This window comes from Acomys russatus, chromosome 26 (genome assembly GCF_903995435.1).
Source record: "Acomys russatus chromosome 26, mAcoRus1.1, whole genome shotgun sequence".
Lineage (NCBI taxonomy): Eukaryota > Metazoa > Chordata > Mammalia > Rodentia > Muridae > Acomys > Acomys russatus.
Genome location: NC_067162.1, coordinates 50,166,685 through 50,193,750, shown reverse-complemented (window position 1 = coordinate 50,193,750; position 27,066 = coordinate 50,166,685). Strand labels below are relative to the sequence as shown.

The 27,066-nt window shown below is 52.5% G+C and overlaps 1 protein-coding gene across 1 annotated transcript; it reads right to left on the bottom strand.

Annotated features, from left to right (window-relative positions):
• Window positions 1-1,707: 1,707 nt before the first annotated feature.
• On the bottom strand, window positions 1,708-16,177 carry Ntpcr (nucleoside-triphosphatase, cancer-related). The gene is made up of 6 exons (XM_051168875.1): window positions 16,072-16,177; window positions 15,484-15,568; window positions 13,143-13,364; window positions 12,356-12,452; window positions 3,724-3,933; window positions 1,708-1,825 (listed from the first exon to the last, which is right to left on the bottom strand). The coding sequence occupies exons 1-6, from the start codon at window positions 16,175-16,177 to the stop codon at window positions 1,757-1,759; spliced, it is 789 nt and encodes a 262-aa protein (XP_051024832.1). The 3' UTR covers window positions 1,708-1,756.
• Window positions 16,178-27,066: the final 10,889 nt, after the last annotated feature.

Here is a 27,066-nt window from a genome sequence, read left to right as displayed (position 1 = left end):
AGGGGCCAAGTAAGATGCCAACGTGGGGTCCTCCTGGGCCTGGCGAGGGCATCCAGCATTCTGCCACCAGCCAACACGTCTCCTGCCTACCCCCTTCACTCTTGCTTCCAGGGGCTGAACTGGGCTCCATGGCAGGGCCAGGCTGTGTTGCAGCTTTTGGTTGGGGACATTTCAGGTCCTGATGCAGTGAACCTAGCAGCCCAAACCTCTGCCGTGTCCCACCAGCCCTGGTACCTGCTGCTGGCATCACAGCCAGCCCACCTAAGGCCATGAGCGCCATACGTGGCCTCCCTGGACGGCCTCCCCAGGGCGTAGATGGTGGGGGGATCTTCCTGAGACCCAGTGCCTTGTCTAGCAGGCACTCCTGCCCTCAGAAGTCCCTCTAAGTCGGTGGCTCTCGGCCTTCCTACCGCTGCTGCTACCCTTTAGCACAGTTCCTCATGCTGCGGTGATGCCCACCAAACATAAAACTACTTCCATTGCTACTTCATTGCTGCAGTCTTGCTATTGTTATGAGTCGTAATATAAATACCAGTGTTCTTAGGGGACCACGTGAAAGGGCCGTTGGATCCCCGAAGAGGTCGGAACCCACAGGCTGAGATCCTGTCTGCTTTAGACAACAACGGGCGAAGCCTTAAACAGGACCCCTGAAGACAGACCAGCATGAGATCCTGTCCCAGCCATGGGCTCCAGCCTTCAGGTAGAGTAAGTGGTTCTTGCACCATCCACTGGGTCCTAGTGCCCAGCTCAGATCCCTCATTAACACAGGCCCGTATATATAAATAGGCCCATAAATATCCATGGGCTCGTATATATCTATGGGTCCATATATATATCCACAGGCCCATATATATCCATGGGTCCATATATACCCATAGGCCCGTATATATCCACGAGTCCATATATAGCCATGGGTCCATATATAGCCATAGGCCCATATATATCCATTGGTCCCTTGGGGGCATTAAAGCTGTTGCTTAAAAAAAAAAAAGTCCAAATAATCTAAAAGTTCCAGTGCCACCAGCCGCAGGGAGGGCAGCCTCCAGCCTCATGGACCCTGCAGCACCCTATTTGACCCTTCTTCCCTAGAGCTGCAGAGCCAGGTGTGGGAGGAGCCTGTGGCCTCGCCCCTCACAGAGGAGGCTCTGTGGGAGCAGGCGGTGACTGCAGTTCACATCAGCTTCCAAAGCCTTCTCTGAGTGGTTGGAAACTGCTCAGGCTAAGTCAACACAAACAGGAGGCTTTGCTCATGCCTGGCCTGTGGAGCACCAGCTAACACCAGCGCCCTGGAAACCACCCCTCCCACACAGGGACTCCTGAGTCTGAACCAACAGATTTATTTCCATTTTTATTAGGCAATAAACAAAGGAATGAACAAGAGAGGAAGGGGGGAACTAAATTTCTTTTCTTTGGAAATAACTGAAGAGAATCGGTTGTTACTGCTCCCAGCTGCACCTGGAGAGCTGTTCACTACCTGCAGCGTTCAAGGCTGAGGAGATGGAGCCTCTCTCCTCAGCCCCAAACACATTAGAGCTCTGAGGGGAGCAAATTCCAGACTCATTTTAGAATTTACTCAAATCACGTGGACAACTCAGAGGGAGACTGACAGAAACCTGGAGCACATGAAGACCCAGTGGACTGTTTACCGGGCACTGGGCAGATCTGAGGGAAAGCAGCTGCCCAGCTGCCTCAATGGAGGAGGGTACAAGGCCTGTTGACGCCAAAGCAGCAAACCTGGACGCACACAGCTGCCGCTTCAGGCCTGGCTGCTCTGCACACAGGTCACAATATCGGGCAAGAGGCCGTTTCTGTTCTCCTTGGTGACCTGCGGGAAGAGGCGGGAGAGCAAGCTGAGGGGTGCTGCCTTCCTGTCCAGTCCTTCAAGCCGCCATTTCCTAGACAGCAGCGACAAGGAGGCAGAAGCTGTTGTTCCGGAGCACCAAGCCCCACGAACGCAGCACTGGAGGCACCCGGTGGACACGCAGGGTGGGACTCAGCACCTGCAGCCTGACCGGGGAAAACAGGGCCTGCAACCCCGAATCACTCCCAGGACAGTGACGTCAACACGTCTTTTCACGACCCTGGAGAATCTGCCAGGAGCCTCTGACCTCAGCTTCCTTTCCAGTCTTCTGAGGGAGGAGGGGAGCCAGAGAAGACAGAAGGACGGCACACAGGGCCTCACAGCCTCCTGACCACCTGTGGGCTGCAGTCAAGGACCCTGATGTTATGAGTTCACAGACCGTGATGGAAAGCGGCAGAAAGGCCAGTAAGTGTTAAAGGACCTGTGGGGGAGATTCCTGAGAGGAGGTACGGGCTGGGTGGGCCGGGGAGCCTTCATCCTTAGGCTACTTCCGACCGATCAGGGGTGACAAGCTTGATCTGTACCGTCAGGATATCTAATTTCTTCTTCTCATTTCTTTGTGCACAACTACTTAACAAACCGCAACCAACAGCAGCCCACACCACCTGTGGGGCTCTGCAAAGTTCCCAGAATACCGAACATCACACCTTCACAGAAACTGCCCACAGCTGGCAAAATCACACCCCTGCCAGAGCACGAGGCAAATCATAGTCAGCTGCTGCGAAGCAGCCCCATAGCCCCACACCTGGGATTAAGACGAAAACATTCTTATAATACTGCTGTGTTTTTGAAAGAAACCAAAATCCCAAAATTCTTGTTACAACAGGGCATGTCAGTGAGCCCTATAGGAGAAAGGGCACCATGGCTTTGACTTCTGTGTGCATGTGTGTGTGAGCTCCCTCGCTAAAATGCAACTCAATTGCCAAAAAAGTTCACCCCGTATGGATTAGAAATGAACATTTCATTACGGACAAGGGCCCCACTGACAGCCACCTCCTTCCTGCCTGCCATCGCTAGCAATCACCGCTCTATCCTGTCTCAACATGCTTGTGTCTCCTGGACAGAGTATAGATGGAATTACGGAGTGCGTGACCTCCTGTGACTGGCTTCCTTCACTCCGCAGAATAAGGCATTTCTCTGGGCTCCGAGTGTGTCTGGGCTTTATTCCTTTGTGTCACTAAGTAACACCACGCTAGATGGCCAGGCCACACCTTGCACATCCATTTATCTGCTGGGTCCATCCCATCTGGAAAGGGTTGTGAATGGTGACGCTCTGCTGTGCACGGTCACCCAAAATCTGTGTCCTCCTGTGTCTCCAAGTCTCCTGTGTGACTGCCTAGGAGTGTGGACTCGCTGGCACAGTGACTAGCGCGCAACTCCTGGAGAAACCACAGTGCCTTTCTCAGCTCAGGGTCCTATCAACAGGACAGGGGGGCTCAGGGTGCCCCAGGGCCATGTCTGTGCCCGCCCTTCCCAACTCTGTCCTCTAACTACAGCATAGAAGGACCCCTAGTGGGGACGGTGTGGTGCCTCGGGGTGGCCGTGCTCAGTGGGGCACACTTCTCTGTGCCCACTGGTGGCTGCCACATGCTCTTTGGAGAAATGTCTATTCAAACCTTCTGGCCATTTTTACAGGTTTATGTTAATTTTATTATTGAGACAACTCTGAATTTAAGGCCTAGACTCAGGTAACTATTTTTGCCATAGGCGCACGTCTTTCAACTGGGATTGGGGCTGGAACTCTGGCCCTAAGTACCAAGACCTACACAGCTCTCATCTCCAGGCCCCTCTCTGGACAGACCTTCCCAGTCAACACCCCAAACGCTCCCCCTACCCCCCGCCCCAAGGGCTGGCTCACTCACATTGAACACCTTCACGTCACGCCGGTTCCTGATCTCCTCCACCAGGGCCAGCGGCTTCCCTTTGGGAACTGGGATGGTGCCAAGGACAACCGTGCCTGGCGCGGACAGCGTCTGGCGGACTGCCTGGATGAAAGGCTGGCTGAACAGCTCCATTTTCCCAATCTCATCGACGATGCACACTCTGTACCCGGGGCCACAGCTGGGACCAGCCTGTGGATGCAGACACACACAGCTGCTGGGACAGCAAAGCCATGTGACCTCGGCCCAGGGCTCCACCCTGATAACTACTGGCCGGTGTCAGTCGTCAGTGTCAGGCATCTGGGCTGTGCCTTACAGATCACAGCCTGCACATGCCTCAGACACACAAGTCCCCCTGGGGCTGTATCTCCCTGCCTCTGAGCTGCTCTCAAAATGTGTTTTCTTCTAGAATGGCCCAGTGGTGACCAGGCTTCCTACTTACACACCCAGGAAATAAAGGCTGTGGACAAGAGAAAGATAAAGGTGCCGTGGGTGTAAAGGAACCAGGACAGCCATGCCGGGGGGCCTCACTAACATGGCTCCTCTTTTCAGTTCTGGGTTGTAGCCCTAACTCTCCTGGGAAGGAGACGACAGCTGCAGGCAGATGGCTGTGTTTTCCAGCCCAGGCTAAAAGTCAGCGAAAGCCATGGAGTTGGATGGAAGAGGGTCTGGTTGAGAGGAGATGACAAGAGTGATGGGCTCACAGGCTGAGCGAGCACTGCATTGCCTCAAAGACTGACACTGACACTGTGGGGGAGGGGGAGACCTGGTCACGGAGGGCAAAAACATGATCAGAAGGTATTATGTGCACGCATGAAATTGCCAAATAAAGATCGTTTAAATGAACTATAGAGACAAAAAGGAGGTTATTCAGAGACGACTGCTGTTTTGGTGCATTCTTATGGTTTTATATATGGATATAATCACACCTGTATTTGTATACAAATTATATACTGGCAGGTGACATAAGCATATATGTATATATACCATGTGTGCTGAAATTAAACTGTGAGTGTGTGTGTGTGTGTGTGTGTGTGTGTGCGTGCGCGCGCTGGGGCATGGGAGAAGGTGCTACCAGCAACCGTGAGCACCCAAGTTCAGTTCCCAGTCCTACGTAACAAGCCCAGTATGACCTTGCATGGCTGCGCCCCGTCTCCAAGGGAAACACAGACAGGATGATCCCGGAAGCTGCCAGCTGCCATCCCTGGTAGAAAAACATGAGCTCTAGGTACAACAGGCCCTGCGTCTGCGTCGAAAAAACTAATGCAGGGAGCAGCAGGGGAAGGCACACCCAACACATCTCCTGGCCTCCCAGCGCAGAAGCATGCGTGTGCACACACCTCACCCAACACGTCCCCCTGGCCTCCCAGCGCAGCAGCACGAGTGTGCATACACCTCACCCAACACGTCCCCCTGGCCTCCCAGCACAGAAGCATGCGTGTGCACACACCTCACCCAACACGTCCCCCTGGCCTCCCAGCGCAGCAGCATGCGTGTGCATACACCTCACCCAACACGTCCCCCTGGCCTCCCAGCGCAGCAGCACGCGTGTGCACACACCTCACCCAACACGTCCCCCTGGCCTCCCAGCACAGAAGCACGCGTGTGCACACACCTCACCCAACACGTCCCCCTGGCCTCCCAGCGCAGCAGCACGCGTGTGCATACACCTCACCCAACACGTCCCCCTGGCCTCCCAGCACAGAAGCACGCGTGTGCACACACCTCACCCAACACGTCCCCCTGGCCTCCCAGCACAGAAGCACTCGTGTGCACACACCTCACCCAACACGTCCCCCTGGCCTCCCAGCGCAGCAGCACGTGTGTGCACACACCTCATAAGCACACACTGCATGAGTGAGTAAATGAACGAATGAACAAAATTAATGTTTTAAAAAAGAGAAAGTGAATCTTGGGTCCCTTTCAACCCTGAAGATGTGGCAGTCACCCCAACTTCTAGGGATTGCAGCCTTCCACAGTCCCCACAGTCCTCTCATGATGGGTCATGCAGCCACTAAGGGTACAGAAGAAGTGGAGCCACCACTGGGGTTTCTTACACCACACCAGACAAGAGAGGCAGCACTGTGAGCAAACTTAGAGGGGGAATCTTTGCCGTGCAGCCACAGAGGACAGCAGAGCCAGGGGTCCCTGCCCTGTAGCTGAGGGGAGCTAAGCAGAAGAGGGACAAGTAAAGAGAGGTGCCATCTGTCAGGGGCAGGGGTGGGGGTGGAGAGTAAGCAGAGGTGGGGGTGGAGGGTGGGCAGAGGTGCCAGCTGTGAGAGGCAGGGGTAGGGGTGGAGTGCGGGCAGAGGTGCCAGCTGTGAGAGGCAGGGGTAGGGGTGGAGTGTGAGCAGAGGTGCTAGCTGTGAGGGGCAGGGGTAAGGGTGGAGGGTGAGCAGAGGTGCCAGCTGTGAGGGGCAGGGGTGGGGGTGGAGGGTGAGCAGAGGTGCCAGCTGTGAGGAGCAGGGGTGAGGGTGGAGGGTGAGCAGAGTTGCCAGCTGTGAGGGGCAGGGGTGGGGGTGGAGGGTGAGCAGAGGTGCCAGCTGTGAGGAGCAGGGGTGAGGGTGGAGGGTGAGCAAAGGTGCCAGCTGTGAGGAGTAGGGGTGAGGGTGGAGGGTGAGCAGAGGTACCAGCTGTGAGGGGCAGGGGTTGGGGTGGAGTGTGGGCAGAGGTGCCAGCTGTGAGGGGCAGGGGTGAGGGTGGAGGTGGGCAGAGGTGCCAGCTGTGAAGGGCAGGGGTGGGGGTGGAGGGTGAGCAGAAGTGTCAGCTGTGAGGGGCAGGGGTCGAGTAGAGGATGGGCAGAGGTGCCAGCTGTGAGGAGCAGGGGTGAAGGTGGAGGGTGGGCAGAGGTGCCAGCTGTGAGGAGCAGGAGTGAGGGTGGAGGGTGGGCAGGAGCAGTGGCGCTGGCTCCTGCTGAGATAGCCCACCAGGTCCATATCGCCAGGCTGTGAAGGAGGGAGGCAGGAGTGCAGTCTTCTAGGCCTGCAGGAGGCTGCATCCTTCCTACTACCCACTAGCACACCGTCAGTAGAGATCACCTGCCCTTCACCAGCAGGAACGTGGGCACGCAATACCAGCTGGAGATATCTGCACAGTGGCCGAGCTTGTGTTCTGACACACTTGACGTTCATCCACCTGGGGGACCTCAGTTCATTTCTCGTGCCTGTCAGGGCAGAAGCACCCAGGTTCCCCAGCTCTGAATTCACCCTGGGACTTGCTGGGGCTTCAGAGCCGAAGGGGAAGCTGCGACTGGCACAGACCAGAGTGGATACGGGGTCCCATGTGGCTCATTCCACGCTTTTTCTTCATAACAGTGCCAAATGGCGGGGAAAAGGCCACCAGCAGCCTGTGATTCTGAAAAGCAACCGATCTCACAGGGCACTGTCTTTCTAGAACAAAGCCAGCACAGCTGACCAGGGCATGGACAGTGTGCTGCCACCCCAGAGACAGCGGATTACGCCAGGCAGCCACCTTCCCAGAACCCAAGAGTGAGAGCCGGAGAGGACTGTTTGGAACACCGCCTGGCAACTTTGAAAGCCATCAGGAGGAGGCACTGTACAATGTGTGTGTTTATCTGAGTGCAGTGAACACATATGGGAGGGGCGGTAATTGCACGCGGCCCTGCATTGGACGTACATACATGTGGGTGCAAAGCCCCCTGCAGCTCTCCAAAACATTGACAGAGGTGAACAGATGCCGGATCTGCATGTGCAGAGTCTGTTGTCTGCTGTAAAACCCAAACCTTTCTAACACCCTCATTCTGTCCAGGAATTGCAAAAATAAGTTTTTAATAAAAATGGAAGTGAGCTGTCAGAGAGAGAAAGGCTGGAGGTCAGGGCACTGAGAACAGGCCACACGCAGCTTGTTTCACTAAACAACACAACAGGGTGTTCAGAAGAGCTTAAAAAAGAAACATCATTATGCCCCTAACTGCTGTTTTCACATATGCATCCAAGCCACTCCGGAAGGAAGCAACAAAGAGGTCAATGGAGGCTCGCCCTGTGGACCTAACCCAGATTCTGAGCTCCCAGATCTCAGCCTACAGCACCAAGCTGTTCTCATTCCTAGGACCTCCCTGTGTACCTGAGAGCTGTGGGCACCTCTTGGCCACATGGCAGTCACTGTGTGCCTGGCATCTGGGTGGCCCCATCACCCCGGAAGGCAACAGTGGGCAGGGGCCCTTCCAAGCGTTGCACCGTACCCTGGCCTCGTGTGTCACAGCTGTCCTGCACAGGCTTTAACCAGAATTCTAGCTGGTTATGACTTCTCAGCCACAAAAACCTAAGAAAAAAGATGTCATCCTGAGTCCCAGGGGTCCCAGCAGCTGTGGACAGCCATCAACTTCAGCCACATGCCACTACATTTGCTTTCCAGAAAGATAAAATGGACTCAATGCAAAATACCATCCCACAGTCCAAAAAGAGGGTGGCTACTTTGTGGCTGTTGTGCCTTTGTTTTTATCTTTTTGGTTTTGGTTTTGATTTTGTTTTTTTAAGACAGAGGTTCTCTTGGCTGTCCTGGACTAGTTTTGTAGACCAGGCTGGCCTTAAACTCACAGACATCCACCTGCCTCTGCCTCCCAGAGTGCTGAGATTGCAAGCATGGTTCATTATGCCCGGCTTGGTTTTTTTTTTTGTTTGTTTGTTTGTTTGTTTTGTTTTTGTTTTTAATCTTCTTAAGTACTTTTAAACCACAAAGAAGCATTTTTATTTGTTTGCTTGTCCTGAAACTCACTATGTAGCCCAGGCTAGCCTCCAACACACAGAGATCTATCTGGCTTTGCCTCCCGAGTGCTGGAATTAAAGACATGCCTGGATTTTTATTTAACTAAAATATTGAGCCAAGAGTGAAGTAATTAACGCAGCCTTGCTCTTATCTGAACTGTTTGCCTGACAAACAAATACTTCTCCTGGTAGCGATGTTAACTGATTTTAGCATCACACGCAGTCTGGCTTCTGAGCCTATCTCTGCATCAGGAAGATGTCAGGAAAGAACGGTGGCAGCAGACAAAGGAAGCAGAAGGGCAGCCAGTGTCCCCAAGAGCCACACATGCTAGGACAGGAAGCTCAGAGACAAGGACAACAGCAGCCAAGGGTCCAGCCAGTGCCTAGCCCTCTGAACTGCGGTGCTCTGATCGGCATCGCACACTCACACCAGGCACCAAGTCTGTGCATTCCACACAACACCAGGGCTGGCCAGGAAAGGTGTGTCCAGGCTGTCACTGGGCCCTTCCTCACACAGAAGCTATTCCAGTACACATAACACAGCCAACACCCAGAGCAGAGAAGCAAAGGGCCGAGGCTCTGCCTGGACACCCTACCTGGCCCCTGACGGTCCTGCTGGCTCAAACCTATCTACAGGACCAAGCAGAAAGGGGATGGTACCCAAGGCGTCTTCCAGAATAGGACAGCTACCCTAGGACCGACACAGCTCAGACCAGATGACAGCTTAGGGGTCCCAGCCCTTGAGGCCAGCCAGGACACCAGCCTGTAGGACTCCATGGCATCTTACCCACCACAACCCCCACCCCAAGCTCCCAGGCAAAAGATCAGACTATGGTGGGTGGTTTCTTCCTAATATGGTTGCCCACCCCCTCCTCCACCTCCTCAGGAACACCACCATTCAGCTCCTCAGTGACCAACACTGGGACTTGACCAGCACCGCTAAGTCCTGCCCCCAACTGCTGTTAACAATAGGCGTGGGCTTCTGCACAGATGTCCTTTACGATAAGAGCCGAGGTCAACCTCGCTTGACTCTGAAGCCCCTGTTACACAGCTGCACAGCTCCTCCTAGCAGCAGGCATGAGCTGTGTCTGAGAAGTCTCTCTCACCATGAAGAGGCCACTGTCGTGCCCAAGAAGGACAGCACTGTGGTTCTCAGAGGGACACACACCCTGTGAGTGTGGGAGACACCACCACCTTCCCATCTCACTGCAGGAAGTGGGTAAGTGCACAGCCTGCTGAGCAAGGAGGCCTCCCCACAGCACAGGGTCACTCTGCATACAGAACTGTGGTCAGGATGTAGCGGGCTCTAACTCCTGCCGTGTCAAGTGCTCACAGCTGCCAAATGTTCTCTAAAAGTTGCACACACCTGGTGGAAAAAAAAATGAATCGATATTTCAACTTTTGATAAAAGTTTGAGATCTTCAATGCCTGGCACCATTTTCTTCATTGCCCAGAGGCAGATAAGTGGTTTTTTTCGCTATAGCGAAGTAGGTTGACCTGTTTTCTAAATGACAAGGTGCCTGGATACAGAGAGCAAAGATCAGATCTGGAAGAAGAAACCATCAAGGCGTCAGGAGCTCAGCCCTTCTCCGAGTGGTAACTTCGAGCTAATCTCTACTGCTATGGCAGAGAAACGATTGGCAGGTCAATCTGTGGCCAGCTGGGGCCTCAGAGATTATTTTAATCCTCAGATGATGAAGTAAGTTTACAGAAAGTAGAACTGTTATGGAAAAGTCTGACAAGAAGGCCACGGCCATGCGGAGTGCCTCAGGGCTCAGCAAAGGGACACCATGAAGATGTCACAGAGCTGTGAGAGCCTTGAAGAGCCCACCCGGGGAAAAGAATCGAGCTCCCTTCGTTACCGAGTCTCTGCAGGAATGTTTTCACTGACAGCCTTTCAAAGACTTTTTAAACATGTCTGTATTCGCGCCAGATGGCTTTCTGTTTCCGTGGCCAACCCTGTGACACAGGCATGATGAGGTAGTGAGCCAAAACGTTGAGGCAAGAAATGAGTGTCATGTTGACCAACAATGCTGGGAGGCTCAGCAGCCTCTGGGAAAGGAGCCACCTGGAACCTGGGAGTTCTGGATCCATCCATAGCTCTGTGGCCTGAAAGACCAAGTGCACTTCCTCTGTATGTTACACACACACACACACACACACACACACACACACACACACACAAGTGCACTTCCTCTGTATGTTACACACACACATACACCCCAAGTGGCACTTCCTCTGTATGTTTTACACACATACACACACACACACATGCACGCGTGTGAACACACACAAGCTCTCTCTCACCTCAGTAGAAATTGGAAGATGGCAAACAGAATCCGAAACAGATCACAAACACTCCAAAGTCTATTTTGGATCAAAACACAGGGCCAGCTGAGCTGCTTACCCAGACCTGATCTGACTTCACCTCCATCCCTTCCAGAGTTCTCTGAGGGAACAGCTGTGACATGGCCTGAACACAGGACAGCAAGCAGGCCCCTACTGTGCTTTCCACTGTACGTGTCTGGGTGTTTTGCCTGCTTGTGTGTCTGTTTACCACGTGCGCGCAGAGCCTCAGAGGCTAACGAGGGTGTGTAGTCCCTGTAACAGGGACTACATTTGGATTTCTTTTGAGTATAGCACACATGACACTTAATTAGTTTCTTCGAGATATTTGGCCAGTTTACTAAACCCATTTGGTAAAAGCCCACATCGAATTCGCACACACTTTGCACATTCTACTTTAAATCATGTGTCCAGTGCTGATTTGGGGTCACCCCTTCTCTTTCACTGACCTTTTTGATTCTTTCCTGCATACTGCTCTATCTAGGTACCTAGATAATTAACTTTGTTATTTTAAAAGAGATTTGCACTTTTAAAGTTATGAGTGAGTGCCTGTGTGTGTGCCTTCACTTTCCAACCGCTCCTCAGGGATCCATCACTGCTGGAGGCGGCAGGATACGGCATGACTTCCCAGGGAGGAAGGCACCCATGTCTATATAGCCCAGATATTACTCCACCCAAGTCCAGCTCGATGGCCTGAGGTCACGTGATCATTACAGAACCACTGGTGGCTGTAAAACTATGTGCAGTTTCTGTTTCTTTTCCTTCTTTCCTTTTTTTTTTTTTTTTTTTTTTTTAACAAGAGACAAGCTGTTGATGACCTGGTCAGCAAGCGCACAAGAGCTCTTGCCTAAGCCTGCAACAGACACCAGGCATAGGCACTCCGTCTCCTCCTGGGACTCTGTTTACCTGAGCAAAAAATCGATTCCTCATATGGACCCAATGCCTAAAGCTGGGCTCTTCACTCAGAACGCCATCAGACACTTCTCACCGCCATGAGAGGGAACATGAGAGGGAAGCATGCGTCCCAGGGGTGGGGTGGGGGGGCAGAGGATGAGCATGCTCTGTCTGTTCCCAGCTGCTGGCAACAGAGCAGCCTCTACAGCCCAGCCCAGAAATTGGGGGAATTCCCAGAGGCCCTGAGGAGAAGTCAGAAGGCAGAGGAGGGCCCAGTAGGATCCCAGGAGCAGCACAGGTCAACAGAGACGTCAGATTCCCCAGGCCTGTAAAGATGGACGCCACCCAAAGTAGGCCAGGGCCAATCCTCAGCAATTCCTCAGGTAGAGCTGCATAGCACATGACAGTACGCTCTTTGCTCACAGAGCAGAGGGACACAACTCTGCATTGGAGCCTTCCAAACATGCAATACTTTACTCATGCTCCGTGCATATGACAGCTCAGAGTGACAGCAAATTAGGGTGCTTGTCCTTAGCCAGGCTCAATGGCTACAAGAGCTGTTAAACATGAGACACACCTGACAACAAGGAAAAGAAGCCACCGTGTTCAAGTGGCCAGAGTCCCACAATGCACAGGGCTCACATACTCACGTTTCTTAGGGCAGGTAGTGCCAACTGCTCAAAAGAAGCCAGGTCCACCACATACTGCCCCACTCGACACTCGGGCTTTCCAGGTGGAGGCTGTGACCTAAAAGAAAAGGCACTGTTTGATGGAGAGGTCCCCCCTGATATCTGGTCCCCACTGATGTCTGGGGCTGCCTGCTCGGCTGAGCCACCGGCTGCCTGCACACGTCACCCGTACAAAAGTGGGACCCATGGGGGTTCCTCTCCAGGGCCTCACTGAATGTCAGCACTACTCCTGCCAAATTCAGCCTTTTAGTGTAACCCCTGCCGCTCCGGTGAGCCCACACACCACAGCACCAAGAGCTTAGCCCACCGTCAGCTTAGGGCTGCTTTGGCTAGGGTTGAGTTTAAAGCAAGAGTTGGCAACTTAGACTTTCTCAGAATAAAAGGTAAGCAGAAGGGTGTTGGGTCGTGGTGGCGCACACCTTTAATCCCAGCACTGGGAGGCAAAGGCAGGTGGATCTCTGTGAGCTCTAGGCCAGCCGGGACTGTATAGCAAGACCTGGTAACTGGGGACATAGCTTGGCGCTAGAAGGCTGCCTACGACACTTCTGGGGCAGCCCCACGCCAGCTCCAGCTCCATGAGATTCCCTGACTCGAGGGACCGAGGCAGAGAATGACAGGCAGATGGCAGGACACCAGCTGCCCCTCTGTGGCCCTGCACAGACCTCTGCACCACATACACTCCCACAGAGAGAAGATGTGGACGGGACAGGCTAGACACAAAACCCCAGAGGAAACAAAACATCAGTACCCAACTCTGGACAGAGGCCCCCGAGCCCCAGACAGGGTGACGACATCAAATCCGATCCTTCGCCCTCCCTGCCTGACTTCCTGAGTATAAAATCCATCCACGGGCACCCCGGAGGACTGCAGGACCTCGCTGGCTTTTTGGATCAAGGTGGTCTTGCCAACACCTGAAAAGCCAAAGAAAAGGAGATGGGTCAGGAAGCCTTCGCTCCCCAAACCCAACCAGCTGTGAGAGCAAGGAAGGGAGCAGGCTGCGGGGTTGTGTCCATTCTGGTCATCCCAGGTGCGAGCGGCTTCATTCTCAGTAGAGAGACAAGAGCAGACAGAGCAGCGCCAAGTTTCTTTCTAACACAGTCCCAGGATGCATCTGGAACCCAGCTTCTCCTCCTCCTAGATTTACACTCTAAAATGCCCCCCCACACACACACACTCATGTATGACAAGGCAGACAATACTGTGTGGGGACGTTTTGCTAAGCCTTTTGGGCAGGAAGCCTGGCTGATAAAGGTGGGTCGGTGACCGTGGACCAGGGGATTGTAATATAATTGCTATGGATTTGAAGGAAAAACAAAATGTGCCTGTGCCCACTGAAGTCCTGGTCTAGAACAGCACAGCGCAAAGGCCCCAAGTTTAAGTTCTACAGGGTGGGGTTCCCTGGGGCTGTCTCTTCTACTAAGCAGGCGGTGCTTTTATTTTAAGGGGGTAAAGTATATTTATGGACCAGAAAGACAGCTCAATGGTAAAGGCATTTATTTGCCTCTAAGCCTGAGATCTGTGTGGTAGAGAGAACCAACTCCCAAAAGCTGTCCTCTGACCGACACACCTGCATATACACTCACATACATAAATAAATGTTATTTTTTAAACTCAGTATATTCACATTTTCAAAAAGACAAGACACACAACAGCCCAACAGCTCTTGATCCCAGAGGCTCACAAGGACTCCTAAGTCCTCACAAGGACTTATATATTACAAATAGCTGAGCAAAGCAGTAAACAGGAAGCGCGTGGGGGCAGGCCCCCTTGGGCTTCTTTAAGCTCTAGTGGAAGCCTGGTTTAGGCTGAAGAGGGCTCAGGTAACCAGAAAGTCCCCTCTGAGATGACTTACAGATGCTGGGCAGTATTTGGGAAGGGGCTAAGAGGCAGGGGTGCTGACGGAAGAGGAGACAAAAGGTGCTTTCTTTCATAAATCTCGCTATCTTGCCTTGCCGAGGTCTGATCCTGTGGAGAGGGACTTGGGAACCGTTCGGGATAGTTAGCGATAAGCAAAAGAGCACATCAGTGTACAAAACCGAGTGGACTCCTGAGCTCCACAGGGGCGGGGCCTGCAGCGCAAGGGGCGGAGCCTGCAGCGTAAGGGGCGGGGCACTACCAACTAAGGAGACCTGACTGAAGCGGTGGTATGGTGCGGTGCGTGCAAATACAGGATAGTCCTCACTCCCTAGCTCTCCTGGGGCGAAGAGAGGTGTGGGGGGACACGCACACGTAAGTCCTGTGTCCACCAAACCTCTTAGGAACTACGGTTTCAGGTGAACCTCACAGCAGGAAGCTGGGGGCCCAACGGCACCCGGATTCCAAATGCAGGGCACGCTGTGCTAGGCTGGCGCGCCCCTTGCTGCGATCCTTTGCTCCTCCCCAAAGCCCCGGCCTGCAGGAATGACTCGGAAGTCTACCGAGTACACTTCGGCCCCTGTGGCTTAAGGCAGAGTGACATCCTGTTTTTGGGGACCTGAGACCTGCGCTCCGCCGTCCTCTTGGCCTTCCCTCCCGCCGGGCAGCAGCCAAGGCCTGAGACCGGACCGAGGTCCAGGCGCACTACCTCCCCCGCCGCCGAGTCCCGCAGCCCCCGGGTCACCTGGAGGCCCGGTGAGGAACACGTGCCGCGCCATGTGCTTAGGGGTCGCGGTGCGCGGCTGGAACTCGGGGTCGGACTAGGTGGCCAGGCCCCACCCCTAACAGTGAAGGTCACGCCCCTGCAGCCGGGAAAGCACCGCCCCGTAGCTGCGCATGCGCTTCCACCCCCCCCCCCCCCGCGCACGCACACACAGCGCATGTGCATTCTCTCCTCCTCCTCCAGTGGCTCTCTGCAAGGTCCCTAGGGCCCCGCCGAGCTCCTGTGTATCAGACTCACTGTGAGGTGTCTGTAAAGATGCATAAGTGCATGCGTGGGGAAGGTCAGGTACCTTACCATTGCTGCTTCAGGTGTCCCGAGTTCTGTCCGTGAGACCCTCGCCCCAGGCTACAAGTCAACCCCTGTGTAGCCATAGAAACCCTCCTCGAAGGAGCGGGCCTTGGTGGGATTTGAACTCCTTAACCGGCGTTCACTTGAGTTATCCTTGCTTTACCTTGGCCTCCACATCCTGCGAGGAGTATCAGAGACAAGGTAGCAGCAGCCTCGTCTGGCCGTCTGATGCAGCTTTTCAGCGTAACCTGGAAATAGAATGGGCGCCCAGCAAGCTGGCCTGCCAGGCAGAAAGAACAGAAGGGGGTTTCTCTTTGCAGAGCTTTTCCCCTTGCATGGTTGAAAGAGAACTCCCTCGCCGTGTTCGTTTGGCTGACCGGACACCCCAGCTTTGGGAGAAACTAGCCCAACGCTATCTTTTCCAAAGCACAGTTTGATGGTCGTCGTTAGTGTTAGTGACTGACTCCATTCTGGCCTGGCCTGGACCGCTAGGGGATAACACATCAGCTTGGCCAAAAACAATGGCCTCCCATAGACTGGCTGACAGCAGGAACCGTGCTGGTTCTGAGCACCGCAGCCTGTTTGCAGGAGGTTTGCAAGCTCCCTCAGGTCTCTGTCCAGTGATTCAGGCAGACTTCCTGTCCCCAGTCGTGCTAGGAAGCCTCATCTCTGCCTCACACCTCCACGCTGTCTACCAACCCACAGCCACCCAAGGCTCTCCTCTGTGAACGTAAGTGGATCCTCAGCTTACTGAGCACCAAGACTCGACCCGCCTGCAGATGAAGTGGCCGTGGCCTTGGGCCAGATGTACCTAGGCGCCCTTTCAGTCTAGCATGAGTGTAGTTGTCATCAGCCATGCCCATCCTGGCTGAGGAAGCAATCTCGCGCGCGCCCGCGCGCGCACACACACACACACACACACACACACACACTTTTGCACCCCTTTCAGCAGGCAATAAATGCCAATCTAACAGCTCAGTTTCCTGCTATTTAAAGAGAAATCACGTGAAAAGATTGGCGTGCCACACCTGCCACCGTCGTCTCAGCACCACTTACAACCTTGCATCACTGTGATGGGGTGTTGCTTATTATCCCACTGGGTAGCCTGCCCTCCGCATCTTGCACCTGCATGTAAATTGGAGTCAGTGAACAGCTGGTGTAAGCAAACTGAACCCATAGGAAAACCCAACACAGGGGAAAAAAACATGTATGCCATCCTAAGTGCCTCTTGTACCCAAAATAGTCATTGTAAATATTAATCCTCCAGCACTTTCCACCACTGCCAAGTGGTCTAGAATTGTAAGGCTCGCTGGGAGTTGGTTGCTTTCTTTTCTCTGGTAAGTTCGGGAGCGCAAAGACAGAGAATCAGATATAAAGAATCAGTATCTCAGGAAACAAAGAGAATTAAACATAGATGTCCTCACGCCCTCTCCCTCTCAGCCTCGTCCTCATCCTCCCTTTTAAGACAGAATCTTTCTGTCACGCAGCCTCAAGCGTGAGCTTCTCCTGCCTCAGCTTCCGCAGTGTTGGGATTATAGGCATTCTCCACCAAACCCATATCCATAAAAAAAATATTGAGATGACAGTTTATTGCATGTTCACGATATGATAATTCATTGAATAGACACTTTCATTGTGCTGTTTCCACCAATAACAACATAGTTTAAATGTTTTGTATTTAGTAAATCAGCATCAAAGGAAAGGGTCACGCTAAGTGAACACCATCTGAATTCAAGCTTGGCTGTCATGTGCCTGTGTGCGTGTGTGTGCATGTATGTGTGTGTGTGTGTGTGTGTGCACGAGTGTATGTGTGTGTATAGAAGCCACAGGACAACCTCTGGTGTGTGTGTGTTGTAACAAAGACCTGGCTCCTTTTTGGGGTACGCTGGGCTGAGACAGAGCCGTGAATTAGAGATAGTTCCAGCTGTTTCCTCGCCCTCTCCCGGAGCCCCCTTCCGCTGAGAGAACACTGGGTTCTTCTCTGAAGTAGTGGGTGACAACCTCGGGGTCTGGAAGACACAGCAGTTCAATTCTCTTATTTCTCTGTTTGCTCAAGACTTACTGGTCCCTCAGCCTCAGGCAAACCATGGGAACTCCCTCCAGACTCCCAGAAAACGGTTTTCCTGGAGAGGGGACCTGGACCAGCTTCCCATGTGGCCTCCCCGTGTGATGAAGAGCAGTGTGTCTGGTTCCAGTTCTGAGTCAGCGACCACCCTCGGCCCTCCCCCTTGTCCCCCTCCCCCTCCGCCCCACCCACCCACCCCCGCCACACAAACACGCAAACACAGCAGTTTGTATGATAACTGTGTGTGTTGTGGCCTCCACCTGCCTCTGCTGAATGGATTCAGAATTTCTGCAGGGAGCTGAGATGTCCCCTCCTGCACCCTCCCTCCCTCTGCCTCCCTTCCTCCCCCTTCCTCCTCCCATCTTCTCGGTTTCCTCCTCTCTTCCTTCTTTCTCTTTCCCCTCTGCCCCTTTCCTTGTTTCTCCCTGCAGACCCCCCCTTCACTTCCGTCTTCCTCTTGCCTTTACTCCAGACATTATGATAGTCGGGATATGATGCACATTTGAAATAGATTGTCTTGAGAAAACCATGCACACACACATCCTTCCATACCCAAGGTACAACATTTGAAGAGAGAAAAACAAAACAAATATACAGTGTTTTTCCATTCAAAATTAAAATGCCTTTATTTGGTTTGGGTGGAGAAGTTCCTTTGCCACCTCTTAAGGTCAGGTCCCCTGCTTTATTGAATAAACTCTGCCTGAGGGAGCTGGCGTTACACTCCAGCCACCACCGCCGCCTTTGAATCCTCTCACTCATCTAGCCAGCAGTGATGGCTCCAGATAGAGCTGTGGCAAGGCTCAGCTCAAAGAGCTTTGTAAATTATATGAACTCACAGAAGCTTTACTCTGTACACGAAGAAACTATGGCACAGAGAGAGTCAGGGCTTGCCCAGGCCTGCATCACCTCCAGGTGCACCTATCCATGTAGCTATGCAGTCTCTTCTCCTGAAAATGTCCCCAAACCCTTTTGTCTGAAGTGCTTTGCTCATTGCTGGGACAAATGCCTGGCCAGCAAAAGGAGGAAGGGCTTTAGGGGGATGCACCAAAAGCAGGCATCGCCCATCCTGGCAGGAAGGCATAGTGACAGGACCGTGAGGTGGCTGGTCAGTCAGGGGCGGAGGAGAAGGAATGCTGGTGTGCAGATCACGTCCCTCCTCTCCTTTTTATGCAGTCTGAGACCCCACGCATTGTGCTGTGCCCAGTTAGAGGAGGGCTTCATGTCTTATTGACCCAACCGAGCTGGGCGGTGGTGGCGCACCCCTTTAATCCCAGCACTCGGGAGGCAGAGGCAGGTGGATCACTGTGAGTTCAAGGCCAGCCTGGTCTACAAAGCGAGTCCAGGACAGTCAATACTACACAGAGAAACCCTGTCTTGAAAAATGAAACAAACAAACAAAACAAAACAAAAACAAAAGACAAAAACAAAACAAAACAAAAACCAAAAGACCCAACCTAGAAACTCATCACTTACGTCGCCAAAGGCTCTTCCATAGCTGTTCCAAACCCCATCAAGGTGACAGTCAGGATTGCCCACCACACTGTCCTCACCTGAAAATGCATTCACTGTGCAAGGTGCAGACTGCAGCAGCTCAGCAGCCCCAGGTGCAGTAGTGAGGGGTGCTCGCTCCTGTGGGGGTGAAGTGGGTGGACAGTGCAGCATCAGACGCAGAACAGTACCCAGGGACAAGATCACAGGCAAAGCATGCAAGTTTGCTTTCTCCCGAGTGTTGCTTTGACACGACAGTAAAGTGGGAAATTGTAAGTTGGAACATCTTAAGTCAGGGGCCGTCTGTAATATGTATGTGCCCAGGTGTAACGATTGGAGGGATGGTTGGATGGATGGATGGGTGGATGGATGGGTAGGCAAATAGATGATTGATTGATAGATGGATAGATAGATAGATAGATAGATAGATAGATAGATAGATAGAAAGAAGTGGAAGAGGGGTCTAAAATAACAGCGCTCAGCGCAGCGCAGCTGTGAGAACAAACACCACCCAGGGCTCTCTGGCTGCTTTCATCTTGTTCTCCAGAGCATTCTAGAATAGCCTGACACTATCCCGCAGGTCCTAATGGACAGGATGGCCCTAGTCAGGCCAAATGGCCATAGATGCACTATGATAGCTCACCACCACCACCATCACCACCTCCATCACCACCATCATCACCACCACCACCATCACCACCACCATCACCATCACCACCACCATCATCACCACCACCACCATCACCACCACCACCACCACCATCACCATCACCATCACCACCACCACCACCACTACCACCACCACCTCCACTACCACCATCACCACCACTGATGCTCTGGAGCTGAGGCAGGGGCACACTGGCTTCCCTGTGACAGCAGGAGGGTGGCTTTGTTTTTGGTTGGTTTTTTTTTTTCATGTGTTTATTCAAGGTCATTGTCCAATCCCCTGAATCACTGGTGGTTGAAATCATCTGTTTAATGTGATCAGGCCCTGCTGTTCCCAGAATCATCTGCATGGCACAGCAAAGGAAAGAGGAACTGAGCTTGTCCCTATGGAAGTGCAAATAAGTCCTGTCTCTTGGTCACTTGCCACTCCTAGGTGAGGTGATCCTGTCAGTCAGGTTAGGGTTAAAGAATCAGCTGGCAGACCATGACATGAAACATTCAGAAGTCATTTGTTTTCCTTCATTGTCTCCTCTGTCTTCCTACATAGGCGACACGCTGTGACTCTTCCCCTGGGTCCAATGTCATTTGCCCTTTAAAGCTATGTCTTCCTGAGACCCTGTGGGATGGGGTGGACTTGTGTGCATGTGAAAGTGTGGACAAGCAAGTGGAGGCCAGAGGCCAATCCAAGCTGTGCTTCTTAGATGCTAGCCATATTGTTTTGTTTGTTCGTTTTGAGACAATGTCTCTCACCAGCTTAGAATCTGCCAGGTAGGCTAGGCTGCGTGGCCAGGGAGCTCCATGGATCCAGATCTGCCTCCCCGTGCTGGGGTTAGAAGTCATGTGTTCTGGGGATTGGGCTCCTGTTCTGTTTACAAGGCAAACACCTCATCAGCTGAGCTGTCTCCCCAGTCCCCTTGGGGCACTCGAGAGCCAGCTCTGTGTCTTGGCTGAACAGTTGCACATGGGCCAATAAAACTTGAGATTCTGCGCTCTTGGTTCCTGTCACCCCAGTGTGACACAGATCCAGTTTCAGGGACCTGAGTAGGATGAGCCATCCCCTCCTAAGGCCTCTATCTCTCAGCCCCTCACTTTGTTTCTTCAAAGTCAGAGAAGAGCAGAGAAGATGTGTGGGGGAGAGAAGAGTCCCACCCACTGCGCACTGCGTCACAAAGCCTTGTGTTTGAAGATCACAGGCGGGGCGGTTGCTGGACCGCCCTGCTCTGTGTAGCCCACATGGTGCTGAGCAGACCTCCACGGTTCCCTCCTGCAGGGGGCCTAGGCTAGCCCGGGAGTCCCTGGGCCCTGGCTTGGTACGGGAATGACACAGAAATGTTCCAACAGCCTTCTCTGTCCCTGGGTCTCTACGGTGGCTTCTCTTTGGTCCCAAAGGACCAATCTTGAATCCTTTCCTAGTTCTCACTTTCCTAACGGTTCACTGTCCCCCGTCTTGCCCCGCCCCTTAGCTCACGTCACTCAGCATAGGTGCATCTTGCATCTCAAAGGAGTGTCCATTAATCATTTCTGCTTGTTCTTGCCCAGTGCGAGTTGACCCTCTGGGATGGGAAAAGATGCGTGTGACGGCGTTGAGGTCCCTGTGGAGCTGCTATGCATCCAAATGCTAACTGACCCCTCCCCAAGGGTCCTTGTTGTCCTATGAGCAAATTCTCATTCCCCAAAATGACATTGTATAAACCTTGCCTCCCAAATTATCCCTGATTGGTTAATAAAAGTTGCTGACAGCCTGTAGTTGGGCAGAGAGAGAGAAAGAGAGGTGGGGCGGGGGTGGAAGGCGGGACTTCCTTGGAGGAAGAGAGGAACTTTGGGAAGAAGAAAGAGGTAGGCTTTTTTTGGCCAGGAAAAGTGGGTGGGTGAAGGAAAGAGGGATGGGGTAAGGGGAAGGAAGGAAGAAAGGATGGAAGGAAGGAAGGAAGGAAAAGGAAAGGAAAGAAGTGGAAGCTCTTGCTGTGATGCAACATTCTGACCAAAAGCAGCCTGGGGGATAGAAGGTTATTTCAGCTCATACTTCTGGACCACAGTCCACCATTAAGGGAAACAAGGGAAGAAACTCAAGGCAGGCAACTCAAGGCAGGCCGGCTTGCTATTCAATATAGCATTCCCTCCAAACAGGGTACTCATAGCCAAGAAAGTACAGCAGGGACTGTTGCAGGAGATTTGATCCCCTTGTGAGCCCCGAGATTGTAAGCTGTAAAACTCGGGCCCTTGTTTGGTGTGGTTCAGCTCTAGCACACACGTTTAACCCAAGAGCTTTCTGTACACAGGCTCTAATAAAGTTAGCAATAGGTCTAGAGGCGGAGCAAGAACCCAGCTGACAGGATTAAGTTGAAAGGAGGGACTTTGAATTGAAGGGGATGTAAGACAGCGTGGATAAGAAAAGGGGCCTCTGGGTTTTAGCTTTTGGCTTTTTCTTCCTGGCTGCCATCTGAGCAGCGAGATTTTGACCTTTGGACTTTGGCCTTTTGGATTTTAGGGCTTTTAGCTTTGAGCTTTTGGGTTTTTTTCCTTCGGGACGTGAGCTGATTAGGAAGGGCATCTGGGTGCTTTCTCTGCTTCTCTGAGATAGTAAGTTGACTTTATTAAATCCTGTGTACAGAAAGCTCTTGGGTTAAAGGTGTGTGCTATGGCTGAACCACACCAAACAAGAGACAGGTTTTCACAGTTCACCGTCTCACAATGGGATCAAATATTCTGCAACGAGGAACCATAGAGGAACACTGCTTGCTGGGTCGTGAAGGCTCTTGCTTATCCAGTTTTCTTATACATCCCAGGATCACCTGCCTAGAGATGGTATCTGCCCACCATGGACTGAGTTAGCAATCAAGGCAGTCTCCAACAGTCATGCCCATAGGCTAGACTGATTACCAAGAGACTCCTCAGTCCAGGCTTTCCTCTCAGGAAGCTCTAAGCTGTGCCAAGGTGACAATTAAAGCTAACAGTAGCAGAAGCAACAGGAAGAAGGGAGGGAGAGAAGAAAAAAAAGGAAGGAAAACAAAAAAGAGAACTCTGTAGTGTAAGGACAGTTCCCACAGACTTGTGGTTGCACGCTTAGGGAGCAGCATTAGGTGCGTCCTTGCTGGGGTTGCTGTGGCTTTGTTGGAGTAAGTGTGTCACTGGGGGTGGATTTGGGGTTTCAAATACCCAAGCCAGGCCCAGTGGCACTCTCTCTTCCTGCTGCCTGCAGATCCGGATGTAGAACTCTCAGCTCCCTCTCCAGCACCGCCATCTGCCTCTGTGCCGCCATGCTTCCTGCCGTGATGACAACAGACTAAACTTCTGAGCTGTGAGCCAGCCCTAATTAAATCTTTTCCTGGGCCTGCTGTCCCTTCGCAGCAATAGAAACCACGACTAAGGCACTGCGGTTTGTCACCTTCTAGGCTCCTGGCTGTTGCACTATGGAGCCTCCACAGCATAGCTTGCTGCTCTGTGCCCTGCATGCCCTCTGAGGTACTGGCAGTCACCAAGGGACTCTCCATGGCCCAGCCAGGGCCAGCTAGTGTCTACTTCCCCTCCTTGTGTGTTGAGAAGCAAGAGGTAGAGTTAGTCTATCTGCAGTGGCCCCGTCCTCTCCTCCTCCTTTTCCTCCTCCTCTTCCTCCTCCTCCCCGCCCCCTCTTCTCCACAGAGCACAAAGCATAAACTCATGTCCCCTCCTGGGTCCGGCTATCTGCTCTAGCACACGCTCTCTCCAGCTTTTCACCACACTGCAAAATCGCGCCATTAACATTGGACTTTTGCTTCTGCTACCCAGCATCTTCTCCCCTTCCTGACCTTGGAAATTTGTCTGCCTTGAGTCTATATAAAGGGCAGACTTCCCCTCCCCTTCCTACGCCAGGTGTCATAATTCTGGCCAGGGCAGAGACAACCGGAACCAGCTTCTTCATTGTTGAGCCCCCAAGTCTCAGGGTTGCAGTCAGCCCGGCTTTGGGGCACAGGAAACGGTAGTGTCCCAGCATCACTGAATCCATTTGCAATCAGAGGGGGAAAAAACAAAACAAAACAAAACAAAAAAAAAAAAAAACCAGCCTTAAAGGAATAGCCCAGGACATTATACCGCGTGATTACAATTGTATTAAAATAAAAATAAATGAAAAACACCTGCATGAAAATAATTGGGAAAAGGTAATTTGAAATGTTAACAGTGGTGGGATAAACGATAGACATTATTAAGATCTCAGCATTATAATTTAACATCTAGTGTAACATTATGAACAGCATTTTTGAAAACATACCAGCCCACTGCCACATGGTAAACATGCTAAGTTATGGGATTCAGGCACAGCACAGAATAGATACCCTTTAAAGTGTCTAGCCTCTCCTGCTAGAGCCCCTGGGAACCAGGAAGGACACACACACAAAGCTGGGTTGGATAGAAAGCCTTGCTCCACGCTGTGGTACTGCTGGGGATGACAAACCAGGGTGCTTGCTGCTCCTACACTGCAGGGAAGCCAGATACACCAGCCCCTGTGGGAATTCTGTGAACAAAAGTCAGAGAAGAGAGAAGGGGCTTGTGAAGCCCATGGGTACATACGAGGGGTAGGGGCAGTCAGGAGCCCAGGAGCTCAGTGTGCCTGGTTATGGAAAAGAAAAATGTAGACAAGCGATGAAGGATTTTAGCATAACTATGTCCCGTGAAGTCCTTGGGGTATGGTGTTTAGTCTGTCTGCAGTGGCACATTCCTGCCCTGTCACACCTCTCCTCCTCTTCTGCCCTGTAGCTCACAGAGCATCCACTCACTCCCACACCAGCACCTCTGCTGGGACCAGGCTAGGCTGAGGCAAGAGAGGCACTTGTGGCAACATTCAAGGAGATGACTACTGTTAGCACAGGGCAGGTGCCACCCCAACCTGGCATAGAGAGGGGTGCTCCTTTCAGCCCAACAGTCTGAGGTCCCCATCCTGACCCCAGCTGGCTGGGATGACCTGAGTCTCAGGGTTGGTAGTAGCAAACATGGCTGTGATCTATCAGGTGCAATCACCCAGGCACAGCCCTGTCCTGCATCTCCAAATGCGGCTTCAGTGCCCCTCCCCCATGCCGTCAGGATCCACCCTGCAGCAGTTGTCACACTTCCCCACTGAGAGTCAGGGCTTCTAGCATCCCAGGATCCCACAGTCCTGGGGAATCCAGAAGCGGGATTCTGTGGCAACTGCCCTCACTGTCACTTTGAGCCTTCAGGTGACCTGACTATGATCTCATCGCGAAAGCCCCACGTAGCAAGCCCACTCCTGCGTCAGTGAAGACAGCTCAGGCGGGGAAGATGGCTAGGTCCACAAAATGCTTCACAAGCAAGAGGACTTAAGTTTGGTCCCTAGAATTTATGAAGAAACTGAGTGTGTTGGTGCAAGCAATCCCAGAGCCAAGAGAGGGGTGGAGTCACTCAGATCCTGGGGCTCCGTGGCCTGCTAACCTAGACAAATAAATTCCAAATAAAAACAAGAGTCTCTGCACCAAAAGGTGAACATTACCTGGTGTCCTGTGTGTGTGTGTGTGTGTGTGTGTGTGTGTGTGTGTGTGTGTGTGTGTGTGTGTGTGTGTATGCTCGTGTGCATGTGCGCATGCTGGTACACATACACACACGCACATACGCACATACAAGAAAGTCACCTCAGTCCTCAGTTGTAATCCGTCATGCCTGCAGTTCAGTGGTACTGCATGCTGAGACTTGCCGCCAAGAACCCCACATATGTACCATGGGAGCTGCATCTGGCTGGACCTCCTGGCCTTCTAACGTCCTTCTGCCTGGCTGCCTAGGGATCACCATGTGCCTGGGATAGTGTCCAGGAGCCCAGCAACACTCCTCAGACCAGAGCCAGTTAACGAGACAACAAAGCAATACCACAGCCTGGCTGGTTCAGAGCCTGCTTGGTCTTGGGTACACTCTGGAGGGGTGGGAGTGTCTGTTAAAAAAAAAAAAACAGCTATGAAATAAAACAAACTGAGAACTGATGCAGGGGAAAGGGACACAGGTTGGCTTTGGCCAGCGACTCTGTCTCGGGTCATATTTCATAATCACACTTATACCTAGGAGTTTGGGCATCTGGTCTTGTGCCCGATCCTGGAGCTCATGTGGAGTGTTACAAACACGCCCAGATCCCACTCCACACAGTAAGGCCGCCCCTCCCCCATACACAGCCTGCTCTGTATCTTATGGGGCTGTCTTACTCTCCAGCCCCTCGTGAACTTGAGACCCGGGTCCTTTCTGGAAGACAGACTGCTGATCATCCCCCCATGGCCTCCAGCTGTAACTACCAACAACAGAGGCTTCTAATTACTGCTCCTCTGGCTTTGTCTTATGAGCATCTTGCTGAAATGCGGCTTTGAATTCCACCATTCTGCCTGTCGCCTCCCAGGTCTTGCAAATTAGCAGAAGTTTAATTATACAAAGAAGCTGTTTTCAGTTGAGGAGAGAACCGTCCCTTCCCCCTTCTTATCGTCTTTAAAGGAAGCCACGGGTGCCCTCCTCCCCAACAGCCATTTTCTTTGAAGCGCTCAGAGTTGCTTTCAGGGTGCCCTGAGCTGGGGAACCAGGGACAGCTTTTAACAGAGCAGCTTACCCCTGTAAAACCTTCCTCTCTGTTGCTTGTTGCAGTTTCCAGTTTGAAGCACATGCTTCTGTTCTGCTGGAGGGAAATGTGACCTTGGTTGTGGTGTGTGTGTGCCTGTGTGTCTGTGTGTGTGTGTGTGCACCTCTGTGTGTGAGTGTGTGTGTGTGCCTCTGTGTGTGTCTGTGTGTCTATGTGTGTATGTGTGCCTGTGTGTGTATGCACCTCTGTGTGACTGTGTGTGCCTCTGTGTGTGAGTATGTGTGTGTACCCTTGTGTGTGTGCCCCTGTGTGTGTGTGCCCGTGTGTGTGTGTGTGTGTGTGTGTGTGTGTGTGTGTGTGAGAGAGAGAGAGAGAGAGAGAGAGAGAGAGAGAGAGAGAGAGAGAGAGAGAGAGAGATGGTCCTTGTGCGGGCACATGCCTGTGGAGGCTACAGGACAAACACGGGTGTCATCCTCAGGAATGCTGTCCTGCCCACTTCCCCGTGAGACACAGCCTCTCACTCTCCATGGCCTGGTGGTCACCACTTGGGCTAAAGAGTCTGGCCAGGGACTCCCAGGGTCCCACTTCCTCAGCTGAGAGTACTTAGCACAACGTCTGCCATTTGTTCCAGCAATCACTATGCTGACTGAGCCATCTTCCCGCCCATAGACACACAAGTTTTAAAGTGGCAACTATGTTCAATCAGTTATGACAGCTACCTCACCCCAGGGCTTCCTGTGCCCTTCCCAGAATCCCCTTCTACTCCCCAATAGAACAACCCCTGACCTACTCTCTACTGAAATAGGCTAGCGTCACCTATTCTAGGACGGCATGAAGTATGTACTTATGTATACATTTGGTTAACTCACCTACGTTTTTGTGGCCATCTATGTAGTTACTTAAATATCACACCCTCAGAGGAGGTCCATGTGAACCCGGCTACACAAGTAGAGAAAGCAAGAAGGAGGAGGACCAAGGCTGTCCTGGCA

Coding starts and splice junctions, on each gene's coding strand:
- Ntpcr (XM_051168875.1), bottom strand. CDS start 16,177: ATGGCTGATGACAACTACACTCATGCTAGACTGAAAGGGCGCCTAGGT. Junction 12,453..13,142: donor GGGCCTCTGTCCAGAGTTGG/GTACTGATGTTT, acceptor CTTTTCTTTTAG/GTCACAGCCTCCACCTGGAA. Junction 1,826..3,723: donor GTGACGTGAAGGTGTTCAAT/GTGAGTGAGCCA, acceptor CTCTTCCCGCAG/GTCACCAAGGAGAACAGAAA.